The 18632-nt window shown below is 45.3% G+C and overlaps 1 protein-coding gene across 3 annotated transcripts in view; it reads right to left on the bottom strand.

Moving 5' to 3' along the window:
• Nucleotides 1-18632, bottom strand: part of FAT3 (FAT atypical cadherin 3) — a 645126-nt gene that overhangs the window by 71567 nt on the left and 554927 nt on the right. For all 3 annotated transcript variants that reach the window (XM_088832053.1, XM_088832051.1, XM_088832052.1), the window contains one exon: nucleotides 2917-3306. In XM_088832053.1, coding sequence (XP_088688179.1) covers nucleotides 2917-3306 — 390 coding nt within the window. The remainder of the gene's footprint in view (nucleotides 1-2916; nucleotides 3307-18632) is intronic.

The raw sequence follows: 18632 nt of genomic DNA, 5'->3' as shown, positions 1-18632 counted from the left end.
CCAGTAGCACCAACTGGGAAGGACCAGTTAGCATATACTTGCGAACTTCGCCTGTCTTAAACTGAATTACTCATTAAGGTGCCTTGCTTACTTACAGTGTGCTTATCTAAAAATTTTAGGTCACAAAGAGGACAAAGAAAGTTGAGGATACTGTAACACGCTGGGGAAGGAAACACTTGGGAATCTGTAACCAAAAAAAGTGTGAGTTTAGTGCCCACAACTACAGAGAAGAGCTAACACTCATGAAAGTGAAAGTTGCTCAGTCGTGTCAGACTCTTTGCGACCCCGTGGTCCATACAGTCCATGGAATTCTCCAGGCCAGAATACTGGAGTGGGTAGCCTTTCCCTTCTCCAGGGGATCTTCCCAACCAAAGTCTCCCGCATTGTGGGCAGATTCTTTACCAGCTGAATCACAGGGGAAGCCCAAGAATACTGGAGTGGGTAGCCTATCCCTTCTCCAGTTGATCTTCCTGACCCAGGGTCTCCTGCACCGCAGGCAGATTCTTTACCAACTGAGCTATCAGGGAAGCCCAACACTCAAGGTACAGAGTTATTTAAGCAGATAAAACAGGTAAAAGCAGCTGGCTGGGTGGCACCCCTGCAACCAGCTCCCTGAGGTCTCTTTCCCTCCCGTCCTAGTCCTTTCTGGTGGACAACCCAGTCCAGAGTTCTGCAGTTGGTAGCTGATCACTGTGCCATTTGCAGGAACGTTCTCAAGGGCATTTCCCTGGTGACTCATGTGGTAAAGAACCCGCCTGCAATGCGAGACCCGGGTTCCGCCCCTGAGTAGGGAAGATCTCCTGGAGAAGGGAACGGCTACCCTCTCCGGTATCCTCACCTGGAGAATCCCATGGACAGAGGAGCTTGGTGGGCTATAGTCCATGGGGTCGCAGAGTCAGACACGGCTGAACAACTAACACTTTCCCCTGGAAAACAGTCACTGAGATCAAGGTGAGTACATTACGTTCGTTCTCTTTCCAGACAGGCAGCGTCTCTAGCAGCTAAGGCTGCCCTCTACTTAAGGTGAGACGCAGAAGTCATACTCATAATAAGGGCCTCTTTCTCGCCATAATTAAGTTTTCTTAGCAATTACAACCTCTAGCGCTTTATTTTACATCCCAGTCTCGTTATCCAGAGCCATATTTAAACAGTACTTAACCACTTCCTCATGGTATTCATATACAATGGCCATAACTAGACAAGCTAAGGCTAACACATATTTAAATGAGGAAAACCCTCATACATTTTAATTTGAAGTAATGACCTTAATAAACAGGGTTACTGCTGGGAGAAGCAGCTAGCTACTGCAATCCTTTCATTAGTTTTCACCCTCCCATTCTAAGCGCGGAGACTATATCTCCTCCAGTTTTTTCACCCTCGCGGCATAGCTGTGTTATACAGAGGTTAGAGCATGTATCCCAGAGTCAGGAAGATTTGAATTTAAATCCTGGATTCCCCACTCCCATCCCCACTTACTCTCACTGGAAGAATTATTTAACCTTCCCAAGCTGATTTTCTCATACGGAAAAAGGGGGAGATAACTATCAGGAATAAGTAAATAACAGGAGTCTGGCATATTTGCCATGTTAGATGACAGTGCTAATTATGATAGTTTCTTGTTCTGGATTATCCAATATCCAACAGAAAATGGACCTTTTTTACCCTCTGGATCAAGAAGCGCACAGTCTTTGAGTGATAAGGGAATTATGTCCAATGGCCAGAAGGTGTGAGAGACTCACCTTTCTTACCTGTGATTAAAGGACTGCCTTGCTCATTCATGGAGGAGAGGTAAACAAATGAGAATAGCCATGAAACAGCTTGGAGAACATTAATATAAACACTATGAAAATACAAGGATGAGCATGTCTACTTTTCAAAGATCAGCTAAATTTTTTTCTGAATTACCACCTTCATGTACTCAAAGTAGCCTTAATGCATATTTACTTCCTCAGGAAAAGAAAGCCCTGGGGTTCTATTTTTGTTCTTTCGGTTTCTCTCTAGATATCTTTTCCCCAGGGGATGCCGCATCATATCCCGAGTTTGAAAAGGGTGTGGTGAGAAATGGAAGTGCTTTGGCCAGGGAGAGTGAAAGTGAACATGTTAGTTGCTTAGTCATGTTCAACTCTTTGTGACCCCATGGACCAGCCTTCTCCATTCATGGGATGTTCCAGGCAAGAATACTGGAGTGGGTTGTACCCAGGAATGAAACCCGGGTCTCCTGCATTGCAGGCAGACTCCTTACTGACTGAGCCATGAGGGAATTTCTAAGGATGCCCCCTGCTAAATTTCAGCTCTATGCTGTGGGCTCAAGGGGAAAATCCTTGGTCCCTAGGTTTGCTCCAGGATTTCTCAGAGACTGGTTCGAGATGGGGAGATAGTATTTGAAGACGGAGCCTAAGGGTTTGACTGGGTATCTCTCTTTTCTGTAGGCTTATTGTGTTAACTTGGGCTGTATGTCTCTCTGTGTGAAGTGCTCCTGGAGATTCACCTCCACTTGGCCTGTCTGCACTTAGGCTGTGGGTCTCTGGTCACCTCCCAAGGCAGATGTTAAAGAGTGACCAGCATGGTCACCTTGAGACCTTCTCAACTCAGCACCCAGCCGGCTGGAACGGCCACTGTATTTGATTCTAGCCCCTGGAGAGGGAAATGGCAACCCACTCCAGTATTCTTGCCTGGAGAATCCCATGGACAGAGGAGCCTGACAGGTTATAGTTCATGGGGTTGCAAAGAGTCGGACATGACTGAGCAACTTCACTTCATCCTTAGAACAGAGCATCAGAGGGCACTCTGGAGTCTGGGTGTAGGTCCTGCTAGGAGATTTGTTGGTCCACCAAGAAGGGCGATTGATTAGAGGGCTAGGAGGAGAAGCAGGGTATGGCAAAGCCTTGTATTCTAAGTAGGTTGCTGTTTACCCACCTGTCTTTGGATTGATCCTAAATTTCCCCTGCTCATTTCCAGACCGGATGAGATATGTAATTTCAGCATTTGTTCCTATATCTTTGCTGGTGGCAAAAACAGTGAGGACTTGGGTGCCAGGGGAGGTGTCCTCAGGCACCGACACCAGGTAGTCCCTCCTCTCGAACACGGGGGGGTTGTCGTTGACGTCCAGGACAGTGATGCTGACGGTGGCCAGAGAGGACAGTGCCTGGCCTGGGCTCTGGTCGGTGGCCCGCACACGGAGGGTGTACGAGGACTGCTGCTCTCGGTCCAGTGGGCGCTCCAGGACGACGATGCCTGATGAGCTGTCCACAGAGAAGAACCCATCGGCCGAGTCGGCCAGGGAGTACACGACCTTCCTGTTGACACCTGCAGGAGACAGAGGGCAGGCGTGAACAGGGGCGTGGCCGGATGCTCTCCACAGAGGACGACAGCTCTGCCGTCTAAGGGCCACACAAAGGAGCGTGGGAACTGTAGGTCAGTTCCTACAGCTTCCGTCCCACAGCAACTTCAGTTTTTAAACTATATACAACCAGACCAAATGGGAAGGAAATGTAAAGTACTCGCCACAAATATCAGAAAAGCTGGATCTAAAGCAGAATGCCTTGCATGCGTCACGCTGCTGTAAGTCTTTAACTAATGTTTTCAAATAACTGACTAGCTGTCTTGATCATGTTAGAGACTGACTTCAATTCTTTTGGCTCATGTGGTTTGCAGAAGTCACAATCTTTCTTACCTGCCTATGCCAAATAAGATGAAAATGATTTGGAAAGAGGAAAGAATGATTCAAACCCTCGACCAATTTCTTTATATATTTATAATCCCCATCTGAAACTATTCTACTGAGGATTACCACATATCTCCTAATAAACAAGCCAGGAGCCTAAAAAAAAAGAGAGAAATAGTTGAATCTTATTAATATATTAAAGAATCCCATGAATATAAAGAAAAACTCTAAGATACCAATAAGTATAAGGATCAAGATGTGCCACAGAAAGAGAAGTATAAATTAATGAATTAATTACTTTGACACACTTTTATCTAGAATCTATTACACACTATTCTAGGGGATAAAGAGTCCCATAATGGTAAGGGGCTAACATTTCATGAAGGAAAATATTACATTCTGGTGAGTGTAAATAAGAACAAGACCAATGAATCAGTAAAATATATGGGGTGTGAGGGAGGAAAAGGAGAAAAATGAAGCCGTGAGTGGGGGATCATGAACGCTGGGGGAGAGGGAGCTTGGGAGTTGGAGGGAAGGGGGTGGTTATTTCAATACAGTGGTGGGAAGTCTGCACTTGAGTGAAGATGCAAAGGAGGGGATGAGGGGGCAGCGCAGACATGTGGGGAAGCAGACAGCGGGTAGGGACCCCTGGGAGCAGGGGTGTTCATGAGTCTGGCTAGTATGACCGAGGAGATGCGGGAGTGGATCTGCGTAACCAGAACTGAGAGACACGCAGAGGGAGAGAGATGCGGGAGGAGGGAGAGGCGGGAGGAGGGGGACGTGGGAGGAGGGATTCGAGGGAGGAGGGAGACGCGGGAGGAGGGGGATGTGGGAGGAGGGAGATGCGGGAGGAGGGAGACGTGGGAGGAGGGAGAGGCGGGAGGAGGGGGACGTGGGAGGAGGGAGAGGCGGGGGGGATGTGTGTGGGGGACACGGGAGGAGGAGGAGAGATGCAGGGGGAGGGGGATGCGGGGGGAGGGGGACACCGGGGGAGGGGGACGCAGGGGGAGGAGGGGCACGCGGGGGAGGGGCCGCGGGGGGAGGGGGAAGGAGACGGGGGAGGCGAGAGCGGGGCACTGGCAGCGTGGGGCAGATTTCATGGACGGTGGTCCCGGTGGTGAGGTGGGAGGCCTGGCGTCTCTGATGGGGCACGTGATGTGACTCAGCTATTCACAGGCGCTCACGCGGCTGATGGTGAACAGAACAACAAGACAGAAGGCAGAAGAGACACAGGCCTCCCAAAGTCCAGAGCAGTGCTACGTATAACAGCCAGGACGCACAGGAATCCGAAGTCGGCATCAAGAGATGAATGGATAAAACAGATACAGCACATATATACAATGGAATATTCAGTTCAGTCAGTTCAGTTCAGTCGCTCAGCCGTGTCCGACTCTCCGCGACCCCATGAATCACAGCACGCCAGGCCTCCCTGTCCATCACCAACTCCGGGAGTTCACTCAAACCCATGTCCACAGAGTCGGTGATGCCATCCTGCCATCTCATTCTCTGTCTTCCCCTCCTCCTCCTGCCCCCAACCTTTCCCAGCATCAGAGTCTTTTCCAGTGAGTCAACTCGTCGCATGAGGTGGCCAAAGTATTGGAGTTTCAGCTTTAGCATCAGTCCTTCCAATGAACACCCAGGATTGATCTCCTCTAGAATGGACTGGTTGGATCTCCTTGCAGTCCAAGGGACTCTCAAGAGTCTTCTCCAGCACCACAGTTCAAAAACATCAATTCTTCGGTGATCAGCTTTCTTCACAGTCCAACTCTCACATCCATACATGACCACGGGAAAAACCATAGCCTTGACTAGACGGACCTTTGTTGGCAAAGTAATGTCTCTGCTTTTTAATATACTATCAAGGTTGGTAATGGAATATTACTCAGCTGTAAAAGGAATGAAACTGGGTCATTTGTAGGGGCGTGGATGGACCTAGAGACTGTCATACAGAGTGAAGTGAGTCAGAAAGAAAAATATTGCATATTAATACATATATGTGGAATCTAGAATTATGGTAAAGATGATCTTATCTGCAATAGAGAAACAGAGATGCAGACATAGAAAACAAATGTATGGATGCTAAGGGGATAAACGGGGGTTGGGGTGGGATAAATTGGGACTAGGATGGACATATACATACTAGTGATGCTATGTACAAAACAGATAACTAATGAGAACCTACTGGATAGCTTGGGGAACCCTACTCAGTGCTCTGTGGTAACCTGAATGGGAGGGAAATTCAAAAAAGAGGGGATATATGTATATAGTGAAGCAACTGTGCCCCAATGAAATGCAGAAACAAGCAAAAAGACAGGAAGTAGAGACCTGCTGGTGGTCCCTGCAGGAAGACAGGCAGAGATAAGGGCAGCTGGGACAGATGGTGGAGCTGGGGAGTGAGAAGCAGTCAGGTTCCAGGTGTACTCTGAACAGGCAGGAGTGAGAAGTGAGGGGCCCAAATGAATTCAGAATTCGGAGATGGGGAGAATAGATGGCTTTCTCATCATGGAGCTGACAGGGCGTGGATGTAAATGTCAGAGAAGATCCCAGAATGACTCTTGGGTTTTCGTCTGAGCCACTGAAAAGACAGAGTTTTCATCAGCTGCCATGAAGGGCTTCCCAGGTGGCACCAGTGGTAAAGAACCCGCTTGCCAATGCAGGAGACATGAGAGACTTGGGTTTGATCCCTGGGTTGGAAAGAGTCCCCTGGAGGAGGAAATGGTAACCCACTCCAGTGTTCTTGCCTGGAGAATCCTATGGACAGAGGAGCCTGGCAGGCTACAGTCTATAGGACTGTAAAGAGTTGGACACAACTGAAGTGACTTAGCACACACACATGCCATGAAGAGGGCTGCGGGAGGACTAAAATCTGATCAAAAGATCATGCGCCCCATTGGGATAGACTGAGTGTGAGATGGGCATTTTATATTTAAGTGGAAATTCAAGTAGAAAGTTTCTTCAGGAGGCTGCAGATCAGAGGAGAGGTCCAAACTGGAGTTATATTTTGAAAGGTCATTAGCATTCAGAGAGCCAGCAGAGCCATAAATGGATGTGGTTGTAAGGGAATATAAATAAAAAAAAGAAAAGAAAAGAAAATCCAATGGCCAGTAAGCCTAGAGCAGTCCATCAAAGAAGGAAGAGATTTTGTCAGAGGATGGTTTCCAGTTCTATGACTCAAAGAAATGTACTTCCTTATCAAAATGTCATTTTACCTTAATATATACTAAAGTTAAAACATACAAACCAGGAAATGTCCATTAACAACCAACAAATCAGTGAATGATGATTGGATTGACTTTCAATTCTGAAGATTTATTAAACTATTTTTATCCTAGGATCTCAGCACTTCAAAATGGTTTATTATTAGCCTCCAAGTTTCTATGAGTTATAGTTTATAAGCAAAATAGAACAGCTTCATGGGTGGAAAAGCATCATGTTGTCCTAAATGCTCTTAATGAAGACAGTATGACAGCTACCTGAAAATGTCTTTTGTGAATCACAGATCCTTAGAATATAAGCTCTTAGAGGGAGGACCTACATATGTGCTGTTTTCTATTATAGCATCTCACCATGGGGACAGGCCTATGGCATTAATAAGAGTTAAACACTTTATTCCCTCAGTGTACAATTTCCCTTAAGCCAAAATTCCCAGCAAACCAATAAAATCACGTATCTGGAGGGAATGACATAAACTGCATTATGTGGCTTTAACCAAAAGGTCAACATTGAGAGTCTGCTCTTGGTTCCATTCCAGAGAGCCCATTTTTCCCAAAGTTTCATCATTTACTTTTATTTCTCTTTCAAAACCATTACCCTGTGATATATAAACACCAACCTCTGCTTTTATTGGTGCTGAGATTAAAAACAAGAAGTCATTCCTATTTTCTCGCTGCCCCTTGAGATAAGGCTCCAAAGCAAAGCTTTAGGGATGCTTTCTGGCTATTTTTAGAAGTGGCTGCAAGACTAAATTTTCCATCATACACTCCTGGGGTGAATACATGGAGGACTGCAGAGGTGATCAAGCTCACATATGAAAGACAATAACCCTGCCAGGGTGTCTGAGTGACTGTGTGTCCTGGAAGCTGCCCTGACCGATCTGATGGCCTTGGGACACCTCTCAAAGGGCACAAAGATGCATTTATGGAAACACACCAGCGGTTGACATAAATATACCACTTCCTTCCTTGTTAGTTGCTTAGTTGTGTCCGACTTTGTGCAAACCCGTGGACTGTAGCCTGCCATGCTCCACTGTCCAGGGGATTTTCCAGGGAAGAATACTGGAATGGGTTGTCATTCTCTTCTCCAGACGATCTTTCTGACCCAGGGATAGAACCCAGGTTTCCCTAATTGCAGGCAGATTCTTGACCATCTGAGCCACCAGGGAAGACCAAGAATACTGGGTGGGTTGTCATTTCTTTCTCCAGGGGATCTTCCCCACCAAGGAATCAAACCTGGGTTTCCTGCATTATAGGTAGATTCTTTACCAACTGAGCCATGAGGGAAGCCCAAATATACCACATGGGCTGCAAAGTCCCTGGGAATTTGACTCCCGGCTGCATATGGAACACCACTATCACAACAATAAGGCGTGGCAGGCTATTCACGCAGGAACTTTGATCTCATTAGACGACAAGATCACCCCCTTCAGTGACACGCAAGCTGAGGGCTGGGCGATCCGCCCACTGCCGCAAGCATTTTTAGGTAAGCACAAGGGACAAGGTCCTCTTTCCAGGAGATCTGCTTCTGGATAAACTTCCTCTTCAGGCTTGAAGACCACGCAGGAAGAAAGCAATTTCTGACTCTGTTCTGAAAGCCACCGTGCTCTGACCCGCTGAGCTGAGAGAGGCAGGGGCTGGGTTTGTGCCCTGGAGCGCTCAGCGGCAGCAAGACCTGAAGGCAAGGTGCTTCTCATGGCTGCCTGTGTCCTACACTGAGACCGAGAGCTGAAATCTAAAAATATTCCCGTGTTCCCAGCCTGCAGATTTCTCTCCCAGCCTTCGGCTCTGCACAGACACCCATGCAGGAGAGGCGGTGTTCTCTGAGCATCCAGCCCTGTGGCGGGAACCCTGCGTTTACAAGGCTGACATCAATCAGTGACGCAAAGACCACGGCTCCTCTTCGTGCAGGTTCTGTTAATTTAAAACTTGGTGACAGGGTTTTTCTGCTTTCAGTTCAGTTCAGTTCAGTCGCTCAGTCGTGTCTGACTCTTTGCGACCCCATGAATCACAGCACACCAGGCCTCCCTGTCCATCACCAACTCCCGGAGTTCACTCAAACTCATGTCCATCGAGTCGGTGATGCCATCCAGCCATCTCATTCTCTGTCGTCCCCTTCTCCTCCTGCCCCCAACCTTTCCCAGCATCAGAGATTTTTCCAGTGAGTCAACTCGTCGCATGAGGTGGCCAAAGTATTGGAGTTTCAGCTTTAGCATCAGTCCTTCCAGTGAACACCCAGGATTCATCTCCTTTAGAATGGACTGGTTGGATCTCCTTGCAGTCTTAGTACAGCAGAAAACCATCCCCTGCCCAACACGTCCGTCCCCCCATACATTGTTTCTGACGGTATCCTGGGCATGCACACCAGGAGCAGGGAGAGTTATGGTTGACCTCGCCTTTCTGTACCAGTCACACGGACATGAAAGCAGCACTGGAAAAGGTGGGGGTAGGGCACCGAAGCCACAAACCTGCTCAGAGGAGTCACTTATGATCTGGTAACTGAAGAAAAGAGCAGGGTATATTTTTGGAATGTATTAAAATTCCAATTTAGACACAATTGAAACAGATTTTAGTAGTTTCTAGCGATGAAGTCAGATGCATAATGCCAACATGCAGGCAATAATTTGGTGGAGCCCTTGAATCTCTGCTGTATTACTATGTGATGGGGGTGGTCTTTGTTAAATGAACCCATGTCCTGTCACTAAAATGGAAACTTTCTATCTAAGGGCATTTGATAAATGCCATCCTTCAAATCTCGATCCTTTCCCTATGTACCCGGCAGAAAATCTGAACCTGAGCAGAAGACTCGCTTGCTAATTGGCCTCCTGCTCTCACTGCATGTCACGACATGTTATATTAAGGTATAACATTAACCTATCGTTTTGCATCTGTGTTTTTCAGTATGTAATTCTCTTCTCCAATTTGCACCTAATTTAATGAGGATGGAGCTATTTAGCTTCTTAAGATGCTGAAGTGCAAGACTACCAACTATGATTTTCATTGCATGTGAAGTTTCTGCACGTTAACTATGGCAAATGGAGCAGGCAGGCCTTCAGAGGATTAAAATCAAGTAAAAAGAGAATGACTAAAATCCCAATCTGTGCAAGGAAGTAATAGGTAGTGGCATTTTGTGGAGTGGGCTGGGAGGAAAGAAATAGCACATACAAGTTCCCAGGAGGGAAGGCTGTGAAATCCTGGGGAGGGTGGGTTGCCAAGGGCTTCTATATTCACTTCCTTTGAAGGTTTCTAAGTGGAGGTTAGGTTCCTCTCATTTGGGCCAAATGGAAATGGATTATTTGGATGGGGGGCATGGATTGTATGGGGAAGGAAATGGCAACCCACTCCAGTATTCTTGCCTGGAAAATTCCATGGACAGAGGAAACTGGCAGGCTGCATGCAGTCCATGGGGTCACAAAAGAGTCGTTTATGAGTTAGTGACTAAACAATAAACAAATGGACAGTATATAAAAGTCAAAGTTTAAAATGAGAGCAATGTGGTCCAATCCTGAAAGACAGGAGACCTTGCTTGTAACCCAAGTACACTTGTGTAGCTTAACCTTGTTGGGTCTCAGGTGTCTTCATTTTTAAAATGATAGAACCGAGGTCCATTGAGATCTAAAATGATCTTCCAGCACTATTTTTTTATTTGCAAATTAAATTGGTGTTGGTTTCATTTTTGTTTTCAAAGGGCTCATCCTCTCAACTGGCCATTAAATCGCTGGACCTCGGCATTCCTGGGCAGAGTTAGCAAAGGAAAACTCCATGATTAAACCTGATGATGACGAGCTACTGGAATCTTCTGGATGGAATGAAAACGTAACACAGCAGATTCATGCCATTTAGTTACGTGTTGAGTGTTCACACATATACTTTACGGCAAGGCTTTTACATCTCAGCGAGAAATAACGTCCACTGCCAGGATCATCTGCAAGGATCTCACGAATAACTCAGCTGGATAGTTGAGATTATTAAAGGTGTTAGAATCAGCACCAAAACCAAACGGCCAGAGCAATCAACACAGCAAGATTGCTGAGATAGTTTTAATCTGGTCTTTAAAAAACACTGTCTCCTCTCCTTGTGAGAGCAAGCTCCCTGAGCTTCGCGAACCTACAAGAGTGCTGCTCTTACTCTGGGGTCTCGTGTGGCAGCTGCGCCGACCCTGTCAGGGCAGGGCCTTGTCTGTGACATTCACCTTCCACCCTCCAGCGGCTGCACAGGATCTGATCTGTCTGCAGCACACAGAAAATGTGAACTCTACTAAATTACTATAAACTGACTTTTATAAACAGACATGAATTTATACAGAATAGATATCTGGGGAAAGATAATTTGAAATAATCTCAGCAATCAGACTCTAGATCACTTTACATTTTGGTTCTAATCACCTATTTTTATATCAGCTTGATATACAGATGTCATAATTTATATACAATAATAGGAACGCATTTGTCTGACCAACATATACTTTCATGGAACCAGTGTCCTCAGAGCATTTCAAGTGCCCCCTAATGTTCCTTATATGCAGAGTACATCATGAGGAATGCTGGGCTGGAAGAAGCACAAGCTGGAATCAAGATTGCTGGGAGAAATATCAATAACCTCAGATATGCAGATGACACTACCCTTATGGCAGAAAGTGAAGAGGAACTCAAAAGCCTCTTGATGAAAGTGAAAGAGGAGAGTGAAAAGGTTGGCTTGAAGCTCAACATTCAGAAAACAAAGATCATGGCATCTGGTCCCATCACTTCATGGGAAATAGATGGAAAAACAGTGGAAACAGTGTCAGACTTTATTTTTTTGGGCTCCAAAATCACTGCAGATGCTGATTGCAGCCATGAAATTAAAAGACACTTGCTCCTTGGAAGGAAAGTTATGACCAACCTTGATAGTATATTAAAAAGCAGAGACATTACTTTGCCAACCAAGGTCCGTCTAGTCAAGGCAATGGTTTTTCCCGTGGTCATGTATGGATGTGAGAGTTGGACTGTGAAGAAGGCTGATCGCCGAAGAATCGATGCTTTTGAACTGTGGTGTTGGAGAAGACTCTTGAGAGTCCCTTATACTGCAAGGAGATCCAACCAGTCCATTCTAAAGGAGATCAATCCTGGATGTTCATTGGAGGGACTGATGCTAAAGCTGAAACTGCAATACTTTGGCCACCTCATGCGACGAGTTGACTCACTGGAAAAGACTCTGATGCTGGGAAAGGTTGGGGGCGGGAGGAGAAGGGGACGACAGAGAATGAGATGGCTGGATGGCATCACCGACTCTGTGGACATGAGTTTGAGTGAACTCCGGGAGTTGGTGATGGACAGGGAGGCCTGGCGTGCTGTGATTCATGGGGTCGCGGAGAGTCAGGCACGACTGAGCGACTGAACTGAACTGAATGTTCCTTCATGTCCCATGGATGTCTGCCCCCAAATTCCATGACCTAGGCAAGCTAATAACTTGTTTTTGAACCAATACTTCCTCCCGCCTGCATGAATGCCTATTCATCAGTGCTTCAAATCCCACAAGTACATTTAGATTTCAGTCTTTATGACCCAGGCTGGATGATTAAGCCACATTCTTACTTAAGCTATAAGGATTATCTTTTGAAGAAAAATGCTAAACAAAACTTTGGTTCTTGAATATGTCATTACATTCCTTTGCGACAGCCTTATCCTTAAAATATAGCACTTTTGAGAGGCACAAGAGTTCTGTCTGTCTCACTGGAGACCCTGGTTATGACCCTCTCATTTAACAAGGATTTGTCGAGAGCCACTTGTTTGACTATCACGGGCACCCTGTTGAGAGAAGTAGAGCCCAGAAGACACCTCCTTAACTCTAGGAGCTTAGCAACTTGACAAAGAATTACTCATACTATTAACTATGTATTTAAGGAATACCTAAACTATCTGCTTAGGGTTGCTGCTGCTGCTAAGTCACTTCAGTCGTGTCTGACTCTGTGCAACCCCATAGACCGCAGCCCACCAGGCTCCCCCATCCCTGGGATTCTCCAGGCAAGAACACTGGAGTGGGTTGCCATTTCCTTCTCCAATGCAGGAAAGTGAAAAGTGAAAGTGAAGTCGCTCAGTCGTGTCTGACTCTTAGCGACCCCATAGATGGCAGCCCACCAGGCTCTTCCATCCACGGGATTTTCCAGGCAAGAGTACTGGAGTGGGGTGCCATTGCCTTCTCTGTTCTGCTTAGGGTTAGAATGCCGAGTTCTTTGGATTCTACCTCTGAGAGCTGTCCTGAGTGTTTGTGGCTGGGGCTTAAAGTCAGGTAAGGCTCCACCCTCTCTCACCTATCCAGCTGCAAAAGACTCCTAATTGCAAACTCAGACTCCATCCTCTCCTGACTAAACTTAACCAGAGTTAAGCTCCTAAAACTCTGGGTCCAGTCCTGCCCCAGCTGCTCAATATCGTCACTGCCTTACCACTTCTTACAGCAAGAAGCAAAAATGAGGCACTTCCCTAGTGGTCCAGTGGTTAAGATTCCATGCTCCCAAAGCAGGGGTTCAGGTTCCATCCTTGGTCAGGGAACTAGGTTCCACATGCCATGCTGCAACTAAGAGTTTGTGCGCCTCAGCTGATTTTGCATGCTGCACCTAAAATCCAGAGTGCCACAAAGGAAGATGGAAGACCTGCGTGCTTTAACCTGAGACCCGGCACAGCCGAGTAAATACAAAGAGATCATTAAAAAAACAAATAAAAGATTGAGAATGGCTTTGCAGTCCCTTGCAGTCTGGTCCCAACTCACACTCTCCATGTCCTTTCCAGCTCCAGTTCCAGGGTGGACGGTCTATTCCAGTCTCTCCCGAGGACACACGCGCGTTTACTGCAGGAGGTCTCTGCTCACGCTCTCACTTCTACTCAGATCATTTTCTTCCCCTCTTGTCAAAATCCCGCATGTTCCTTGCGGGTTCTCCTCTGGGATGGCCTCCTTAATTTCCCTTCTTTCTGCTTCCTTACATCATTTTCGCAGTCTCAGTAGCTATATTTACATCCTCCTTCCCACTAGATTAACATATCATTTAGGCAGAGGGGCTGGGTCTTTTCTTTCCTTTACATTTTATTTTTCCCCAGTTTAATTGAGATATAATTGACATACAGCCTGTATGAGTTTAAGGTATAAAACATAATGATTTGACTTAACGTAACTCATGAAATGATTACCACAGTAGGTTTAGTGAACATCCATCATCTCATATAGATGTAAAAATTTTTAAAACGAAAACAAGTATTTTCTTTGTGATGAGAACTCACGGAGAGTCGGACACGACTGAGCGACTGAACTGAACTGAACTGAACATAAGTCATGGCATTGCACGCCTGCTCAGTTGTGTCCAACTCTGCAGCACTTTGGACTATGGCCCGCCACACTCCTCTCTCCTTGGGACTCTTCAGGCAAGAATATTGGAGTGGGTAGTCATTCCCAACTCCAGATCTCCCAACCCAGCGATTGAACCCATGTCTCCTGCGTTGCAGATGGATTCTTTACCTGCTAAGCCATCAGGAAAGCCCATATATTACATACAGTGATGTTAATTATATATGTCATGTACATTATATCCTTAGTACTTAATCTTCTTATAACTGGGAGCTTCTATCTTTCCACTGCTTTCATCATTTTTTCCCATGCCCACCCACGACCAAAGGGCTGTATCTTATCTTTGTACCCTGGTACTGAACCCAGGGCCTGGCACATAGTAGGAGAGAATGAATGCTGAATTGCAGAGGAAACAGCCAAGGGACCATAGCAAGTGCGTGATGAGCCTGCTAATGTGACGAAGGCAGGGTGGTGTGCACACTGCTCTTGCACGTCCACCGCAAGTGCTTGTGCCAAAGAACTGAAGGGCCTCACAAAAGTGCCAAGTAGAGAAGTCAGGGATATTTAATACTAAAAACGAACATAAAATACTCACATATATATACAAGGTTTTTACTAAATAGATATCTGCATTTGTGAAAACGAAACCGGTAACTACTCAATTTTCCAAGAATAAAAACTGGTTGAATAAATTATATACATTTAGCTAAAAAAAAAAGTGAGTTATAAAACAGTATTGAGTTTAGGAACACTTGTGTAAAGGAAAGGGCAGAAGAGACCTCTATCAAAATGGCAACAGTGATTAGAATTCACTTATTTTTTCTTTCTGCCTATCCTTCCAGACTTTACACAGTGGTCACAGACCATGCTTGCAATAAGTAAAAGAACTACTATAAAACTCACGTACATAGAAAACAGTTCTATATATCAATCTTAGCGAGTAGTCATATTTTCATGTTATTTTCAAATCTGTTTAATCCTTAACATACACATTATGTGAAATAATTGTAGAAAAAGATGCTCATCTATTCTATAACATTCTTTTCCTGGATATTCCCATTCCTCATTTTAGCTTTTGCTTGCAATAAGTAAAAGAACTACTATAAAACTCACGTACATAGAAAACAGTTCTATATATCAATCTTAGCGAGTAGTCATATTTTCATGTTATTTTCAAATCTGTTTAATCCTTAACATACACATTATGTGAAATAATTGTAGAAAAAGATGCTCATCTATTCTATAACATTCTTTTCCTGGATATTCCCATTCCTCATTTTAGCTTTTATAGAAAAAGATTTTTTGGTCAAGGTTCTCATCATAAAGTTATTTCAAGGGATAAATTTTTAAAACCATTTTTTATGCTTAATTAAGCAGTTGAATAAAATTGCTTGCCTAAAATTCTTCTCTCATTTGTGGGAGCCAAATAAAATCCCATCACAGTGAAGGAACTCAAGCTGACCATCCTTTTCTGTCTTTAATATATGCCTTCAGATGATAGGAAATAAAACAGAAAGTTGCCATGAGGAGGTCCATGGAATTGCAATTACTTCTGAAGTCAGAAATGACTTTTAAATAGACTCTCTAATTAGGTCTGTTTTAAGTGTCTTTTAAAAGTTTTTCATTGGGTGATAACTAACCCTGGCACATTCCCACAGGCAAAATACCAACCCTGGGGGTCAGTAGTCCCTTTTTACTGTCGTTTTGAATTAAAAAAAAAGACAGAAGGCAGCACCAGATGCAGAATCAGGGAAATCCTGACTGTACCATAAACCTCTTGGGGACTTGTCACTTGGGCTGGCACCAGCTCCGCTGGGCAAGACTGGCACACCATGTGAGGTCTCGGAACATAAAAAAGCGGGCGCCCTTGTTTAACAAATGCTAACAAACGAGCTTATTTATGAAACAGAAACAGGCTCACAGACATTGAAAACAAACATGGTTATCAAAGGGAGAATGAGGGGGAAGGATAAACAGGGAGTTTGGGATTAACAGATACACACACTATATGAAACAGATAAACAAGGGCCTACTATTCTTACAGCACAGGAAACTGTATTCAATATATCCTAATAACCAACAATGGAAAAGAATCTGAAAAAGAATATATATACACATACACATGTATATCTATCTATATCTATATATGCACGTGTGCTTAGCCATGTCTAACTCTTTGTAACCCCATGAACTGTAGCCCCCCAGGCTCCTCTGTCCATGGGATATCCCAGGCAAGAATGCTGGAGTGGGTTCCCCTTTCCTACTCCAGGGGATCTTCCTGACCCAGGGACTGAAACCAGATCACCTGCATTGGCAGGTGGATTCTTTACTACTGAGCCACCTGGGAAGCGCGCGCACACACACACACACACACACACACACGAGCCACCTGGGAAGCGCACACACACACACACACACACACACACACACACACGAGCCACCTGGGAAGAGCGCACACACACACACACACACACACGAGCCACCTGGGAAGCGCGCGCACGCACACACACACACACACACACACCCCACCCCACCCCCCCAATATCTGTATATGTCTCTGAGTCACTTTTTTGTACACACCTGAAACTAACGTAATACTGTGAATCAACTATACTTCAATTACAAATAATCTCAAGGCATCAAGGCAGCCAGAGCAGAGCATTAAACCAACATGGGGCCTTTCTAAGCTGGAGGCCCTGCACAGTTGCAAAAGCCACACACTGATAAAGCTGGCCCCATTCGGAGATTGCTTTCCATGGCCCCTCAAAAGCTGCAGCTCATTAGGCTAAACTCAAGCATCTATGGTTTGAAAGTTTGCTAACTGGGATAGCCAATAAATAAATAAAATTAACCCATCAACCAAGTACTCAAAACTCCATCCCAGGTGGGGCACAGAACTTCTAAACTGAACAGCTCCTCAACAACAATATTAAAACTGGTTCCTGAGTGAGTCACTGACTATGGCCATTTATCCATTCACTAAATGTTCACAGGACTTTCCTGTAAGGTAGGCAGTGGGGATATGAAGCAGACTGGATCACAGCATCTCAACCCTCAAACGTCTCTATTTCTAAAGAGACAAACATGTATACAGTAGATTGTTGGAGAGGGGTGGCCAAGGGAAGTTTCCCAGAAAAGGAAACAATTGCATTGATCCATGAAGGAATTCAGGAGTTGAAAGGAGTACCAAAGTGGGAAATTGACAAGAACAAAGGGCATTTTGGGTGTGTGAACATATGTGAAGTTAAGAAAGATGTAATAGTAAGCAGAGCACTCAGAGAAGGGTTAAGGGATCAGTATTTCAAAATTCTAAGTTTAGAATGGCAGGTTTTGAAGCTTTTTGTTTTTGGAGCCACTAGGAAATTACCAGAGCTGCTATTAACAATTATAACTAGGGAAAATAAAAATCTGGCACAAGTTAATGGATACATCAGCAGAGAGAGATGAAGGAAGATTGGAAGGAGTGAGATGGAGTGAGTGTGGAGGCGGGAAGCACTATGTAATATAGGGGAAGTTATTCCAAAAGCTCCTCACAGATGATGGACAGCATAATTGCACCTGTCAAGGAGGCTTCACAAGGTGAAATGATACCATGTATCCTGAGGCAAAGCTGATAAGCACACCTGACTGAGCTTCAGTATATCCTGCAGAGGCACCAAGTCAAAGCTGGGGTCCTCAGATTCTGCCTAAGTTACTCAGGGGCAGATGAAAATCCCCCGACACTCTAGCACTCCCTTGGTCCTGTCCTGCGTGCTGCTGCGTGTTGGAGCAGGGCTGACGCAGACAGCTCAGAAGCCAGTCCCCGGCGTGTGGCGTCTATGGGTGAGGCAGCGTGTGGACGGGGAGCTCGCAGGAATGAATCACTGAGGTCAGTTCTTGGAAATCAGGATTCCCTGCCGGTGGGTGCTGCTGGAATACGTCACTAAGATACTCCTTTTTGAAATGAATGTGCTGTTTCATTTGACTGTTTCGACCCCCTGCTTGGGAGATGTTAAAAAGAGTAATAATAATAGCTTGTATGTGTCCAATGCAAAGACTCCTAAACCAGGCAAGACATCCCAGTCAACTCCATAAAAAAATGCATGCCTAGCCCCATCCCAGACTTTCCCGAACAGACTCTGGAGATGCAACGCTCCCTGTCTGTTTATTTTTAAAGGCTCTCATGGGGATTCTGATACGGACCCTGAGCTGACAGCCAGTTTGTCTTGCTTTTGTGCATCATTTTATCTCTGCTGCTGGATCCTGGATTTGGGACGGAGTGGTCCCTAAGGCCCTCATCAACTGAAAGCATCCTATTTTCTTGGGCACATCACTCTATTCTCCTGTGTGATTGGCCAAAAAGTTTGTTGGGGTTTTTCTATAACATCTTATGGAAAAACCTGAATGGACTTTTTGACCAATCCAATATTGTCTCCGATGGAACTGGAGAGGGGAATTTCCAG

The sequence above is a fragment of the Moschus berezovskii genome, chromosome 25 (assembly GCF_049115385.1).
Source record: "Moschus berezovskii isolate FMDL1 chromosome 25, NW_MosBer_1.0, whole genome shotgun sequence".
Lineage (NCBI taxonomy): Eukaryota > Metazoa > Chordata > Mammalia > Artiodactyla > Moschidae > Moschus > Moschus berezovskii.
This window is presented reverse-complemented; position numbering and strand designations above follow the sequence as displayed.